Raw genomic sequence first — 14,672 nt, forward strand, 5'->3', positions numbered from 1 at the left:
AGCAGTCGGCCGTCGGCGCGCTGTTGGGATGGCGCCGTCAGTGCGAGAGGGAGATCCGTCGAACGAGGGCTCAGCAGCCGGTGAAGTGAGAGCTGCAGCTCGTATGACAGCTCGTGTTGACGGGTGACGGACGCAGGTCATTTAACAGGAAGTTGACGGATGACAGATACTGGAAGTGACGGATGGTCAGCGCGAGCAGGAGCCGGGAGTGGAGGTACTGCAGTATCGTACAGTATGGGTGGCGATACTGGGACCGCAAGTGGTGATGGTGACCATTTGGGACGGCAGAGGCGGCATTTGGCAGTGACTATGAGGTTTGTGCAGGAATGAAGGAATTGAAAGGAATTCAAACCCGACAGGTGTGAAGAACAGCGAGCGCGCGGTGGCTGGGCTGGGCGGACGCTGGTGGCTCTCCGCCACGGCCCATTCAGGTGACGACGCGACTCCCAGATTTTCCCGGAAGGTCCGGAGTGATTGACGGGGTTTCAGACGAGTGTCGCAGTAGTGTGGTTTGATCACCAACCAAACACACTCGTAAACAAAAATAAACACTTATCAGAGCCAGGGCAGAAGGAAATTGCGCAAGAAGACAGATGCATTGTGTTGAGAAATCTGGTTTGTAAACATCGTCGTTATGTAATTTGTTTTGATTTCTTTTCAGTATTGTGCAAGATGTATGTCGTTTTTAACGTTACGCCTTTTTAGTCCTTTTAAGTCCACGTTCAGAATTGACCATAAATTTACGCGCGGAAATGAGCACAATGCACACTTTGCGGCAGCACATTGAATCCGGTAGTTACGTGCCCACATTCTTTATATTCGTTACTCGGGGAGCAAAGTTTTGATAAGCCCATTACCAATGGTGATAACTACTATTTCATAATTGTAAGTTGTTAACTGCAGCCCCATGGGACGCAAAATTTTGGAGTGATATTTTCATTTAGAATGTATGAAGATCTGCTGTTTTCCCGGAAGGTGGACTCAACACTGTTACAAGACCCGATCTTAGTTGACATCCAATTGATTCTACTGTTACTATGGTGTGATTATGCAGATTACCTCATCGCAGCAGACAGACAAGAAGTAAAACCACATTAGCACAGGAAAATGCGGCGTGCAGTTACTTTCTGTGGACTTATCGCCACCTGCTGAGCCGTGAAAAGAACAGAGAAAAGAGTTGTGCCGCGCCTTAACCTGGTCCGGCAATGATTGGCTGTGCCGGGTTTCCCGAAGGCCAGGTATCCAGTGACCGGGTCACTCAGGGCGCCGCGGCGGAGCTGCTGATTTCCCCCGCGTGAGTGGGGTGAGCGGTGACTGATTTAAAAAATGGGGATAGGTACTGCGTGTCTGCGTCATGGAACTCGTAGAGTTTACTGAGCTAGCTCACTGGGCTCGTCTGTTTTGGGGACGTGCGCCGCAACTTAGCTGTGACATGTTACTTGTTAGTTGTTTTTGATTCGATAAGCTTGACCTGCAAGTTCAATGCTTCTTATTTTTGTCAAGCAAGTGTTGGATGAAAAAAGTTGTTTTCTTTTTCTCTTGTATACCTCAGGCCTCTCACTTGGCGTTAGGTTAGAAAGTGGCAGTACTTAGATGCAAAATGATCTCGCAGTATTCCTAAGCAGCACCCAGTATTCTTTCTGTTTATGCCGGGACTGAGGCCCAGATTTTATTTTATTTCTGAGAGTTGCTGTTCTCACCCGCCGTGGCCCTTCACACAGCCGTATCAAGTCGCAGACGCGACATAGTTTCTCACCACACCTCACCGCTGCCAGATTTCAATGGTACTTACCCTGCCCGTAGAGCCGCCACCGCAAACCCCACTGACAACGGTATCGGCACATTAAAATGGAGGAATCCGACGAGATCAGTGTGAATAGCTGGACACGAACAGCCTAACACACCTACCACACATACCGGAAGCCGTGGCGATACGTGCGGTCTCACACTGATCCGAAGACGCCAGAGATCGTGACATCTTGGCAGATTTTCACGGAACTGGAGATGGCCGGGATGGTCGGATGGTGGCCCTGCCCAGATCTGAGGCCGGTCTGGCCGGAGATTTTCCGACAAAAAATTGACGACTTTCTTGGCATTGCCATTAATCCTATACTTGTGCTGAATGGACGTAGTTGCTCTGGCTTTGGTTTTGTAAGCCTGTCAAGCTTGTGTAACGCATTGTATATGTGATGTAATTGATGGTTCGGTTCTTCCCATTAGCGTTTTTATGGCGGATGAGCTATCACTATTGCATCACCTCAACAATACATAATAGGGGAGGAAATCTTAAACGCAATACTCTGAATAGTGGTGATACTTTTGATTTTTTTGGGAAGACGTATTATAACGGAATGCTTACGTTATTTGTCAATCAAATGACTTCTTTTACGTCAGAGTATGCTAATATTCGAGGGGAAAGATTGGTGCTCTCTTCAAACCATGCCGGTCACCATATTACCTCTTATCTTTAAAAACCTGCTGTGTGAAGTACCGACTGCCTCACATTCAAAGTTCACAGTTGCAAACAAGTGCGGTCGTTGTCAGCTTGTTGTTTAAACGAATGATATCACGGTGCTGGCCGCTGGTAGCTTGCTTGATCGGCTTGATCTGGGCTGCATCCAATAACTTCTCTCCATCAATGACTTCTTTCGCTTCAGCCTTATTTGCCATGGATTGAAATAAATGCGACCTGCTGGTCCATAGATGAGACTGAGCTATAGAGTCCATAGACGCCCATCTGAGCTGTAACGATGCATATAATACGAAACCGACACCCACGGGTGTTGATTGTGTTATTGTTATATCAAATCGCACACCGTTTCTACTGTCGCCGGCCGCTCGGCGTCAGGCGCACAGCGTCAGGCGCCAGCGCGCGTGCGGGGCCGGAACTCCCGGTCGTACCGTAGCGTAGCGGCTCGGTAGCTGATGGTCATGGGACTGCCGAGTGGTGAACCGGGGCGACTCGATGGCCAATGTCGGTCCACAGGCTTGGTGAAGCGAAGAGGTGTCCAGTCTGACTGCATGACCTCACTTGTATAATTACGAGCGAGCGAGCGAAGCGTAGTTTTTCGTAGAACAGAAGAAATTTCTGAGTATTAGCGTCCGTCCGGCCGTGGTGACAGTCACGCTTCTGCGAGTCTTATAGCTCAGGAACCACTGGACCGATTCACTAACGGTCTATTTTTGGTAGGGTAGCTTCATCCCTTCTGCCAAGCATTGGACTATTCCCGATGTATGTGGGTGACCCCCAATGCGCGTGCCACGTGTAAAACGAAGTGGTGTAGCAATTACCTACTGGGCCTATCGCGCTGAAACTTGGTGGGTATGCATGAAGGCACCCAACGAAGCAATGCGTTCCATGTTTCAGGGTTTGGGCACTACTGCACGTGCGTATAGTGCATGTACTGGTACACGGAAAGGGGCCGGTTAGCAGGACTAGTTAGGGTGCCTTGCAAAAGTTAGTTGGGACCCAATATGCACGTGCGCACGTCCGGGTTAACGCTTTCACAGATCTCAGAAACGGCTGGGCCGATTGCGCTCTAATTTGGCACACCGCTAGATAACGGCTAATAGGGCGCCGTGCGCAAGTCGGTTGCAAGTACCCCCTCGCAGTTCCGCACGCTCAAGTGCAGGACTCACCCTCTCGCTCGTTCGTTTGTCACCCCAAAAGGCGTCTCACCCAGTAGTAGTAATGATTTTAACCTTCGCCCAGATGGGAGAAAGCGTTTTTTGGCCTTACCTGCCAGTTTTTTTTTTTGCGTTTGTTAAGAAAGCTGCGGCTCGCAGCGCCGTGAAACTTCCTTGCACTTTATTATGCTTACTGAATACATACATATACATATTGCATGTAACTTATTATGCATCAATTTCGCGTTGTGTGTAAGCTTTTGGAACCCAGGTCAGATTAGGTCAGATTTTCTGGTCCAGTTAAGTGGCTATGGCTCTATAAAATTTTCGATTCTGTCATTCCTGCAGTTTATCTTCTATAAGTTTAAAACTCGGGGCATCGGGAACTCGCGAACCGAAGTTGCTGAGGTCGCGGTAGAGACTCCACCAGGTCGCGGGTTTATGATCATCTAAGTGATCATCAGGGCTGTTCTCCACTCTAACGAACGAATATGGATTTTATTTAATGGCAAGCGCAACCTTCTTGAAATTTGTTGCGTCAGAGTCGTCCTTATTTCTCTTGACGGTCTTTCGCGCGGTGAAAGCATATTACAAAATACCTTTGGTCTTCAAATGGTCTCTTGAGGCAGAGTATTCCGAATTGTAAGCAATGGCTTAATACATGAGCAAAATATGATAAATTAGTATTCATTCAAACCTGGTTTCTCCGGAAGCGCCGCGTCCCGCCCTGCCGGCCGGTCGGTTCGGCGGTCAGTGTGATCCCGCGCCCGTGTGTGGCCCGGCCGGTGACCGGCCATCTCCCGGCACTGGGACCGCTCTCCGCAGGTGCTAATGACGCCGACCGGGTGGCCGCCGCCGACCGGACGTTCCTCCAAAGGCGGCGCGGGCCCTCTGATGTCGACCCGCTCTAAAGGCGCCGGCCTGTGATCACAGATGAGAGGGCATGCATAATATGGTGTCGACAGCGGTGTCTGTGAATTACGAGATGTCAACACGTTTCGTTAATCTGCGCTTAGGAGAGTTCTCGTGAATGAAGATGTTTTCAGTCTGCCGTGAGCGTGACGTGAATCGGGGTGGCATCCTCTCAGAGAAATTGGATTTTGTTGTGTTGCACGGCGATCGTTTCATCTGACGGCTTCCAGCTGGACTAAGACAGGGCCAGTTTCCTGTCGAAAAATGAACTCGTTATCAGCTGGACGGTTTTTGTTTAATCTGCGACTGCATTGGCCTGCCGCGTGGTTTGTCGTCCGTGCAGTGCCCGCATTGTTCTTGGCGGTGCCAGGGGAGCGGTATGCTGCGTTGCGTCAGTTTATTGACATGATCATTGATCATTCTATTGTGTCCAGGACGTGTTTCTGACACATTGTATCAGTTTGCTGATCGGGCTATTCTGTGTGTCACCAATGACTATTCATGTATGACGATGTGGATGCATTTGATGGCAATGCGACCTCCAACGTCCCTGCTCCAATATCTGCAACCGCCTCGCCCCGTGCCTAGAAGGTGTCAATATGAGTTGCATCATTGACCGTGCGCTGTGTGCGATGTTCTATTTTGTTGCATCAGCGATCTCACCAGCGCCTCTGTCTCCGTGTTGCAGGAGTTCATGCTATGTCGCCAAGAGGAGAAGGATCCGCGCAAATGTCTGGCCGAGGGACGCGCGGTTACCTCGTGCGCGCTCGAGTTCTTCCGCAAGGTGAAGAGCACGTGTATGGATGAGTTCAACCAGTACGCCAACTGCCTGGACCGTGGATCGCCGGACCTCAAGTTCCGAATGTGAGTACTCGTGTGGTGTGTATGTAACATGTCACCGCTGATATGTATCATGACGAGGTCGGCCTCTGATGAGAGATCATTCATTCCCCGACCTCCCCGCCCGTCGGACGTCCTCGTAGGTCACACCCACATCACTCCCGGAACGTGACGTGCGTCAGGCGTCTGTCGGACGCCGCGCAGACGCGCTCGCCCGCGTCACTCCCCTCTGATATCCGTCGGCATCTGGCCCTTCCGGTGCGTCGGCCGCCGCCGGCGTCAGCATCTCGTCTGGCATCGCCGACCCGGGCCGTCGCAGTGCCGACGCGGTGCTCACACGTGTAATCCTTTGTCGTCTGGCGTGAGCCCCGCGCGCGGATCGGGCCCTCAGATGTACCGCGGCTCGCAGAGGCCGCCCCGTGCCGCTGGAGGCTCTCCCGTCTCTTCGGCGTATTCTTCGTGAAATGTGGAAGTTTTTTTCGTGTCTGGGTGGTCACCGTACCTCATATCGCCGTCCTTTGTCGTCCTTTGCCCGCTGAATCTCCCCGGCATGCGATGGACGGTGGTTGTCCCGACGGCGGCGTTTTGAAACGTGTCCTCCGGTCACGACCGGCTCGGCACGGGAGGGATGCCGCTCGTGACCCACCGGGCGCCGCTCGTGACCTGGCGTATAGCAGGCGAGGTTGCTGGAACTGGCCGGTCGTCGGGTCGGCGGCTGTCCTCGGGACAGACGACTGACGCCCGGCAACTGGCGTCAGAGGCCGTCGGCACTCTCTGTTGTAGTGATGGGAGTGTATTCTTCATCGAAAACTCTCTCTGCGCAGTGGATCAAGTTGTTTGAAATCATTCCTTCTTAGAGCGGGTGGGTGAGGCGTGGTGACGATTTTGAAGAAATGGCCGGGCGCCGTGCCGATCGGCTTATGGTGATGCCTTGAGAATGAAATGCGCCAGTCATTTTTCACGAGTCTGGTGCGCTGCGGTATCTGTGCGCAAACTCAGGCCGCTCTGATCGTCCGCGGTCCATTCAAAGCATCCGTCCATTCCAGCGCCCAACTGTGTGCCTTTCCGTGAGGCCATCGATCACTTTTACGGAGATTTAGATTGTGTCTTCGGTTACCATAGACAGTGGCATTTATTGCAGGGGTCGAGGAGAGGAATAGGTAGGTACCTAATATTTATTTTACTCTGCAAAATATGCGGTTATGTCATAGATTTGTTAATATTTTATTCAAATTTCATTGTCATCTTTTGTTGTCATCAATGTGATATTCCGCTCCTGGTTACCCGGTAATTCGTGTTTCGCGTGCACGGACTATGTAAGATCAGTGAATATCTGACGTCGGCTCCCCGTGTAAACCAGTTCTCGCCCCGCGTCTAGTGCCGGCCTTTGTCACTAGATGGCAGGTGCGGTCGACGGCCGCCGTCTTACGAGCCCCGTGATTTATTCAAATGGCACCGTACATCGCCACAACGAGCTGTGTGAAACTGAAGCCGGTCTCTTATTATTCAGCATAGCTGTAAACAACATTGAATTAAGTGACGTTATAGATCGGGTGCGGCTGATTATGGTGTGTGTTGTGACGTAGACCATTGAGAACGAGAGAGGGATGACTGGCAATCCGTGCTTTGAAAGCTACGTGAAGATCGTCACAATAATACAGGCAGTCCCCACCCTGACTGAGAGATGCGGATACATCAGTCCACTATGAGTCACCGCGCCGTCAGTAATGCAGCAGCCCGTGGGGGGGGGGGGTGGCTGATAAGTTACCCTGCACGCTGCTACCACGGAAGTCCCGCCGTCAGCGCGCTGATGATGCTAGGAACGCTGGGCGACGCGGGCACGCGCCCGCGAACTACGAGCTCGGCGCGCTGGGGACAAGTGGTGACCATTTTTGGCACGACGTGGAAATGTCCACAGATGAGAGCGCGACCTTGGTGATCGGTGTTACTGGATTGCAACGGCGCATTTACGGAGAAGGGGTATAATGAGACAAGCGTTGGGCAATTGATACTGTCGCTTGGGCGAGAATCGCCAGCTTTTGTTGGACGTTTGTTAAGTTCACTGTCGATACAGATGTTATGGTAATTGATAGATATAGGCCTATATGACGGCGCGATGGAATTTGGTTTGTGGCGAGCGGCGGTGCACACTGGCATTCACATATGTACAACTGCCCACTTATCTATCAATATATTTGTGTTACTCTTTTGTGTGTTTCCTCAAATCATGCTTGCATTTTTGCGGGTATTATGCAATGTGCATCGTGAATGGTTTTTCTATATAGACGTGTTGTGGTGCACACAAGAACACGTATTCCTGGGCCTGTGTTTAAATTAGAAATATAACATCTGAAAACCATTTATCTCAGCCGATGAAATGGTATGGTGCTCGCACGTTGTAGCTCACACAAACTATTTTTACCTTTTAAATCTGTCGGAGAATTGGTGAAGATTTACCTTATCAGAGTGATCCAATTACCTGAGTAGATCCACATCCGTCCGTCCGTTCCGGTAGGTAATCCTCAGATAGGATGTCTGTATCCGCACAGCACCCGGCCGCTGGTCCTGGGCGGCCCGAGCGAGCTCCGTGCTACACCTGGCGCGGCGATTGAGTCACCGACTTAATTTGCTCCTTATCATTATTAATATCCACGCCTGACGCTGACTCACACTGTTGATCATTGCTCTGGATGCTACGGAGGTTTTGGTTGCGGTTGAAACGGCATTTAAAATTAATGTACCCATTCACACACCCATCGCGGCTATGTATAAACACTTCTCGCTATGGTTGTGAGACAATCAACATTTAATGTGAGTTGTGAAAATGCTGCACCTTTTCAATGTTCATTCATTGTGAAAGAAACTGATCAACGCCTTTGTCGAGACTCGAGATTGGAGCGTTTGCAAATGCTTGACAATACCCGTACAATGGTAGGTATCGTCTAAAATCATGGATGTAAGATGCATGGTATTTGGTATTTCTGTTTTGATATTTTAAGTGATATTTCTTGTCCAATAATAAAACCTGTGTACACCCATGTCCTTGGCACCGTAGGTGCGTTATTTTAGGCCATATCAGATTTGGCATTCCCGCTTATACATGCTCGCTAATTAAAATAGTTGCGCGTTCCTGGTTATATAAATGTCATTCACAGTTTTCCGGCTTCAGTAATTTACTAGCAATAGCGGATCTGTGTGTTTACTTACGGACAGTTGAGTTCGCTGAAACACTGCCGACAAGTGACCAACTACCATTTAACAGGCGACCAGTTCCGGTGGATGCCGAACTTACCAGGATCTCCAACAGAACGATCGATCTTCACAGTTCGTCATACAGGAAACCTTGAACTTGTGAAGTGCTCCATGGTGTCAAAAATGAGTGTGTACAGTTGATTCCGAGAGTGCATAACGGCTGAACCCTGGACTTCCCTGATCATTACGGTTCAATCTCTAATGTGATGAACATCTGGATGCTGATTTTTCAGACCAGTCAGATTCAATACTCTGGATGTTTAATATCGACTGTTGGCAGTTGGCACAGTTCTCAAGACTGAGTTTGGGTTCGTGCGCATTAAAAAGCACATGATCACTCAGATCAGGACCTAACTGCGCGTCTCTAGCACAGTGACGGATCGCAATAATAACCTGCTTGTGAACTGCGTTCTTTCAGACGTCTGATTGCTGGATTTTCCTATCACAGCAGGGCACTTATTAGTAATTAAAAAGCAGCTAGACGCATGACTACAGCAATTTTTGAAGTTGAATCAGTTGATGTCATAAGAGTCGAATTCCACCACCATTTCTAACCTGCCTTATCCCGTTTGGCGTTCACGGCATGCGGGTGAGATAACTTGGAATGGGGTTCGACCATTCAGCTATGTAGCTGGCATGCTGGGTGACCAGCTCGGCGGGACGGAGCGTGCCAGGTCTTATACCCGAGGTGGGCGGGGGGGGGGGCTGATCGGAGGGGTGGCGCCACCCCCCCCCCCCCCGTCTGCGCCCTCCTCCCTCCAGGCTCTTTACAGACTGAGGAGAACAATTGGGTGCGAATTATATCGTTCAAAATTTTCCTTGCAGTGACATAGCTTTTTGATAGATAGCGTTGTTTTCGCTCAGTAAAATGTATTCTAAGGTGAACAATCTGAGCATCAGTCGAGGGTGTTTAACAGACTCGTTAAAAAAAAAAAACGATGGGACAAGTCGAACAACAGTCGACGTTTTTTGCAAGGCTTATTCGGAGTAAGCATGCTTAAAACGGCGTGTGTGTATGCTGGCTCTACTAATGATCTCTTCAAAGCTCTGTCGTATTATATGTTTAGCGGTTCGGTAAGCACAACATGAGCAGATAACTTACTCGCAGCTGTTGTCAGGTAGCAGATGTCCGCACCAATGTCGGAAAACACGTTCAGCCTATGGTTCTGTGGGGGGCTTATGTGTTACTTCTCATCCCCTCTGACGCCAGTGCCAACAGCGCCATGCTAAACACGTGGGCACAGACGGAAAAATCCTGTGTTACTTGTCAGCCTACCGCTAGGAAGGCTACTTTTGTCTCTGTGTAGGGGGACTGAGTTTACTTCACGAGATTTACAAAGATGCTTATCTGTTGTAATCATGGATACACTTGCATAAACCACTGCGGTGACGCGTGGTTCCTCACGCAGGCCCAGCTATAGAAATGACTGCGCTAATACGCTCACTACTGAGTTGCCCTGCGTCTAGCTACAAAAGTAAAGGCTGCTTGCGAAACTTTCACAGAGGAACTTGCTACCGTTTGAACTAAGAAAATGGCCTGAGATATATCATATGATGTAGATAAGAACAGTGACACCCACATGTCTAGTGTATGATCCGGGGAGTATTCGAGTGCTCGGCGTGAAGTTTGTTTTATCTTGAAGCCGTAAAGTTCTGGAGAATCTGTTATGTTTGTTGTGGAGTGCGATGTTTGGTGAAGAGTTTGTCCCAGGACAGTTTCTGATGTTAGGGGTAAGGTCTAGAGGAGCTCTGATGTCCAGTCTGGAACAAGGACTATCGTATGCTTCGACTTCGGTCTGTACGCGGTCTGGGGAGCCTCGGTCGGACTGACTCGGAGTTGAGAGCCCGCTTTAAGGACAGGTGCGGCCCGTCGAGTACCACTCACTCGACTCACTCGAGCGTCAGTTGACTCGTCTGATTCCATGTGTGGTCGTCTGTGTCTCACGCGGGTGTGTCCCGAGACGTGACGATGGTCTTATTGTTACGTTCTTCTCATCGCCGTCACGGATGGCCGCGACTGAATCAGAGATGCGATCCGACAGACTGAGAACCGCCCTCCTTCGCATGATGGGCATACTCTTAGAAGGATGCCGCGTGCTTTTGTTTCTTATATTTACATACACATGTCGTGCAGGCAAGCACCGTAGATTCAACGGTTTCAACAGCTTTAGAGATTACCTGAATTTTAAGTAGTGTCTGCTCAGTGTAATAAGCCCAGAAAAGGATCAGTTTTTCTAGTTGCGTTTTTACTTGTGCTTAGGTAATTATTCCGCCCTGTGATGCTAGCCAAGAGGCTCCTTGCGGAAAATTGTGTAAATGAGTGTGTTCACAGATGAGTAATGCATTCAAGTCACACCTGTCAGCGTCAAATGTATGCGTGCGTCCTGATCTGGCTGAAAAGTATCTCTTCTTTCCTAGGTTTATAGGTCAGACATTAATCTGTGTGAATCAGACGGTGCGCTTCTCGCAATTCTCAACCGTTACTGGCCACGCGCGCTGTCAGGAAAATGTCCATATTTTGATGACTAATTGTTGTCTCGATAGGTGATCGAGACAAGCGATATCCTACGGATCAACGGTCAACTGACCGTTTAATTAGCAGTCATGTAATTACGGATCCAGCTGAAAATTTATCACAAAAATCGAAAGTGCACCGTTTGGCGGCAGAAGTGCTCTACCCCGTTGCCTGTCGCGGGCCGTGTCACCTGACAGCTGGTGATCGAGGATGTGCCAGACGACTGTGATCGGAAGGTGTCGGGAGGAAAACGGGCCGTGTGTTCCGTCTGAGGGTGTTCTCGGAAGGATTGACGCTCCGGTGTGAGACCCGGGGGCGGTGTAATGGGTGACACATGCGTGATCTCAGGTTATTTTTACACCCATGGTAGTGAGGAAGTTAGGCTACAAATGTGCGTGATGTAGCCTCGTGGCTGGTGCGCCCTTTCTCGCCAAATAATCATCATCATGATTATTGCACGTCATCTTTGTACAGTGATGATGACGGCAAAGTTTCAGATTAGGGATGTGTGTTTATATCTGGGCAAGTGTATGATGTGAACATGCAGATTTAGAGTAACACACGACAACGTTTTTAATGCAATTGTTACGGTACCTTATTATTGGAATTAAAGAGTTTGTTTACGAAAACTTTTACTACCGCGTGATGATTTGGATGAGTTCACATTCATGAGGCTTTTGTTGGCTGCTGCATGCGTCAACCATGAAACTACACCTTTTTTCATTGCGAGTCGGCATAGATTCAATTGACCGTAACCATAGGCGGCCCAGATCGGTAAATGAGCATTGTGTTAGACTTACTTTGGACTGTACGACAGTTTTCATTTCGTTAGTTTATCCGCTGTTTATTTTCGAACGGTGTCACAGTATATATCGACAAGGGCATTTGATATCGACACTGACAATAGATTTAGTCTTAGTTCACTTAATTTAGTCGCTTCTCGATTGAATTAGGCAATACAAAATGGATTTCGTTAATGGATAATTTGATTTTTATTTGCATTTGATTTTTTTGTAGGACAATGAAAATATGAAACATGTTTTGTTTTGTGTTGATAAACTATGCTGAAGTAGCAAACTGACCACGTGGCGTATCTATATCATTTACACTTGAACCTCTACTGGTTCCCGGTAGGCTAGGTGACCTCAAGCCAGGTCAGTGTGCTTGCTTCATTCGGTATCAAGATGCCGAGACTCCGCCATACCGTTTGTGCCGCGGACCGCGAGCGAATCGTCCAAGCGTACCGTGATGGCAACGATTACGTCGCTGTGGCCCGCCGGTTGAGCGTAAAGAGGACCACCGCCTGGTACATCGTGGCAAAGTGGGTGCGTATTCGCCGTTCTTGAACCCCATTGAGAAATGTTTCTCTGTCTACAAAGCAGACCTGAAGCAGCGTCTTGGACAGGTGCAGGGTATACGCTGGACGATCGCGGCACGGCTCTGGCGGCAGGACACCGCGGCATCGGAACGTGGAGGAGCGCCATCCTGGAGGAGCTGGCGAATCAAGCGATGGCTGCCATGATCCAGGAGAAGGTGGCAGCTGCTTATCAACACGCCAACGCGTTCATCGGCGCCTGCCTGGCCAGAGAGGACACCTGGGCCGGGTGACCGCACCGGCGCGGCGACAACTGGCGGCGGCGGAGCGGTCGGTTATGTGCACTGATTGTGCTGCTTGTGTGCATTGTTATTGCAGTGTTACGTAATGTTTTTTATGTGGCATGGCCATTGGCCATACACAAATGAAATTTTGTTTATCATGTTGCTTTTTTACCAGAGGCATTTCAAGCTGATGAGCCATTACTGTGGATTAAATTGATTCGTTAACTGCTTGTATTTATTTGTTTTAAAATGTTGAAGTACACACACATAAATAAAGTTCTACTTGTATTGAAACCAAATTGTGTTGTATCGTGCAATGAGACTAAAAAGCAATTCTATGGTGTTTTATGAACGTGATAACAATTCATTATCTGCGTATATCCGTAGAGACAGGCCGCGAGGACAATCAAACCAAATTCAGTTATGGGTATGTCGAATATGAACGCTCAACTCATGCATATTGATTATATTATACGATGAAGTTTGATATAATCGTAAACGAAATTAAAAGACCTTTGTCAAAATTAATTCACGCCCGTCTATATCAGATGGACGTTGTCATATTCAGTGTGCTACGTCTAAATCCACTGAACAGTGTCGAAGTTGTGCACACTGCCTATTTTCAATGCCCCTTATCGTGAAGGCGCGTTGTGTCGATGAGAGGCGCGCAAATGTCGGAAGACCACGCCTGTTGCCGGCTTAAATGAAAGAAGTCTATATGACCTGCACAGATGCCGACTCGCAATGAAAAAAGGTGTATTTATAGACTTCAGTAAAGCACATTTCGCGGCCCTATCCTCAGAGCCATCCCGCAATGGTTTGCTGAGCTATTTAAATGTTTATTTACTGTGACTCTGGCACGTGTTGATGCCGTGCTGTGTTTCGGTTTATTGCGCTATTATCACCAGCTACGGTGCAGGCCCGGTGGAGGAGAGGCCGCGAGGGGTGCATCTGTCATCTCTGGGTCGGGTGGCGATTTTTCATCGTGTTACTGGCTGAACCACGGCTGGCGTAGTGAGTGTTGGGCTGGAGTGGAGGATGTGTCATATGTTCTCGACTGTATGCGACGCAGTAGGGATGCGTGTTCGTGGCTATGTGTTGTCACGGAGTGTGTGGGTGCAAAGCTAAATTCTGACATAACAATCCATATTTTGTTGTTAATCACTTCTTCAATTATGAACCGGAATTCAATTTAAGTAAGGAAATATTAAATATTTTACGAAGCTATTTTTCAACTGAAACTTAAGGCCCGTTCTGTTGACGATCAATTATCCGGTATTAGCGTTTAATGGCTGTTTACGTCTTATCGCTGACTGGTATGCTTCTATCGCCCCATTGACGACAATATGACTCTCAATGTGAGAGAGAATATCCCGTTTTGCTGATGCGTCCCAGCCGCCCACGAGGAGTTGTTTATTTAAGCTGGCATCTGCTTCGCTCTGTTACCATGGCGAAGCCCGACGTGTGAATGGGCCACGGTTTTGAAAACACGAGAAACGTAAACATCTCCCATTTAGAATGGGGCTAAGTCTGGTTGGTTCCTGATTCTTTCATATTTTCCTTTTTACAGTACCTCTACCTACTTGGGATATTTTGCTATTGTGCTGTTTTATGTTTGTTCGCTTGCCTCTATAGTAACCACGAGTCCATGGACTCAATGACTGATGGCACTTAACCCTGATTGAAACGGTGTCATTTTTATATAAGATTGAAGTGAGCTTTTACCATTGTGGGTGGAAAAATGTGAAGGTAGTGACGGCCTTGGAGAAGTGTTGAATGAAGCCGTTGACACGCACTTGGTTTACCACAAACCGTATCGTTTCATTCAACCACAGATATGCCCCTCCTTGGCAAAACCCGTGGTCGTTGGATGTTTCCTATTGGCCTGAATGAAAAGTACAGGTCTCGCGGGTTTTAGTGGTAGGTT

At 48.7% G+C, this 14,672-nt stretch overlaps 1 protein-coding gene across 1 annotated transcript in view; it reads left to right on the forward strand.

Moving 5' to 3' along the window:
* The window catches only part of LOC122388643 (NADH dehydrogenase [ubiquinone] 1 alpha subcomplex subunit 8-like), a 91,156-nt gene that overhangs the window by 59,389 nt on the left and 17,095 nt on the right, over positions 1 to 14,672 (forward strand). The window contains exon 2 of the mRNA XM_043379871.1: positions 5,228 to 5,403. Within this exon, the coding sequence (XP_043235806.1) occupies positions 5,228 to 5,403 (176 nt within the window). The remainder of the gene's footprint in view (positions 1 to 5,227; positions 5,404 to 14,672) is intronic.

The sequence above is a fragment of the Amphibalanus amphitrite genome, unplaced genomic scaffold (genome assembly GCF_019059575.1).
Source record: "Amphibalanus amphitrite isolate SeventyFive unplaced genomic scaffold, NRLGWU_Aamphi_draft 000329F_arrow, whole genome shotgun sequence".
Taxonomy (NCBI): Eukaryota; Metazoa; Arthropoda; class Thecostraca; order Balanomorpha; family Balanidae; genus Amphibalanus; species Amphibalanus amphitrite.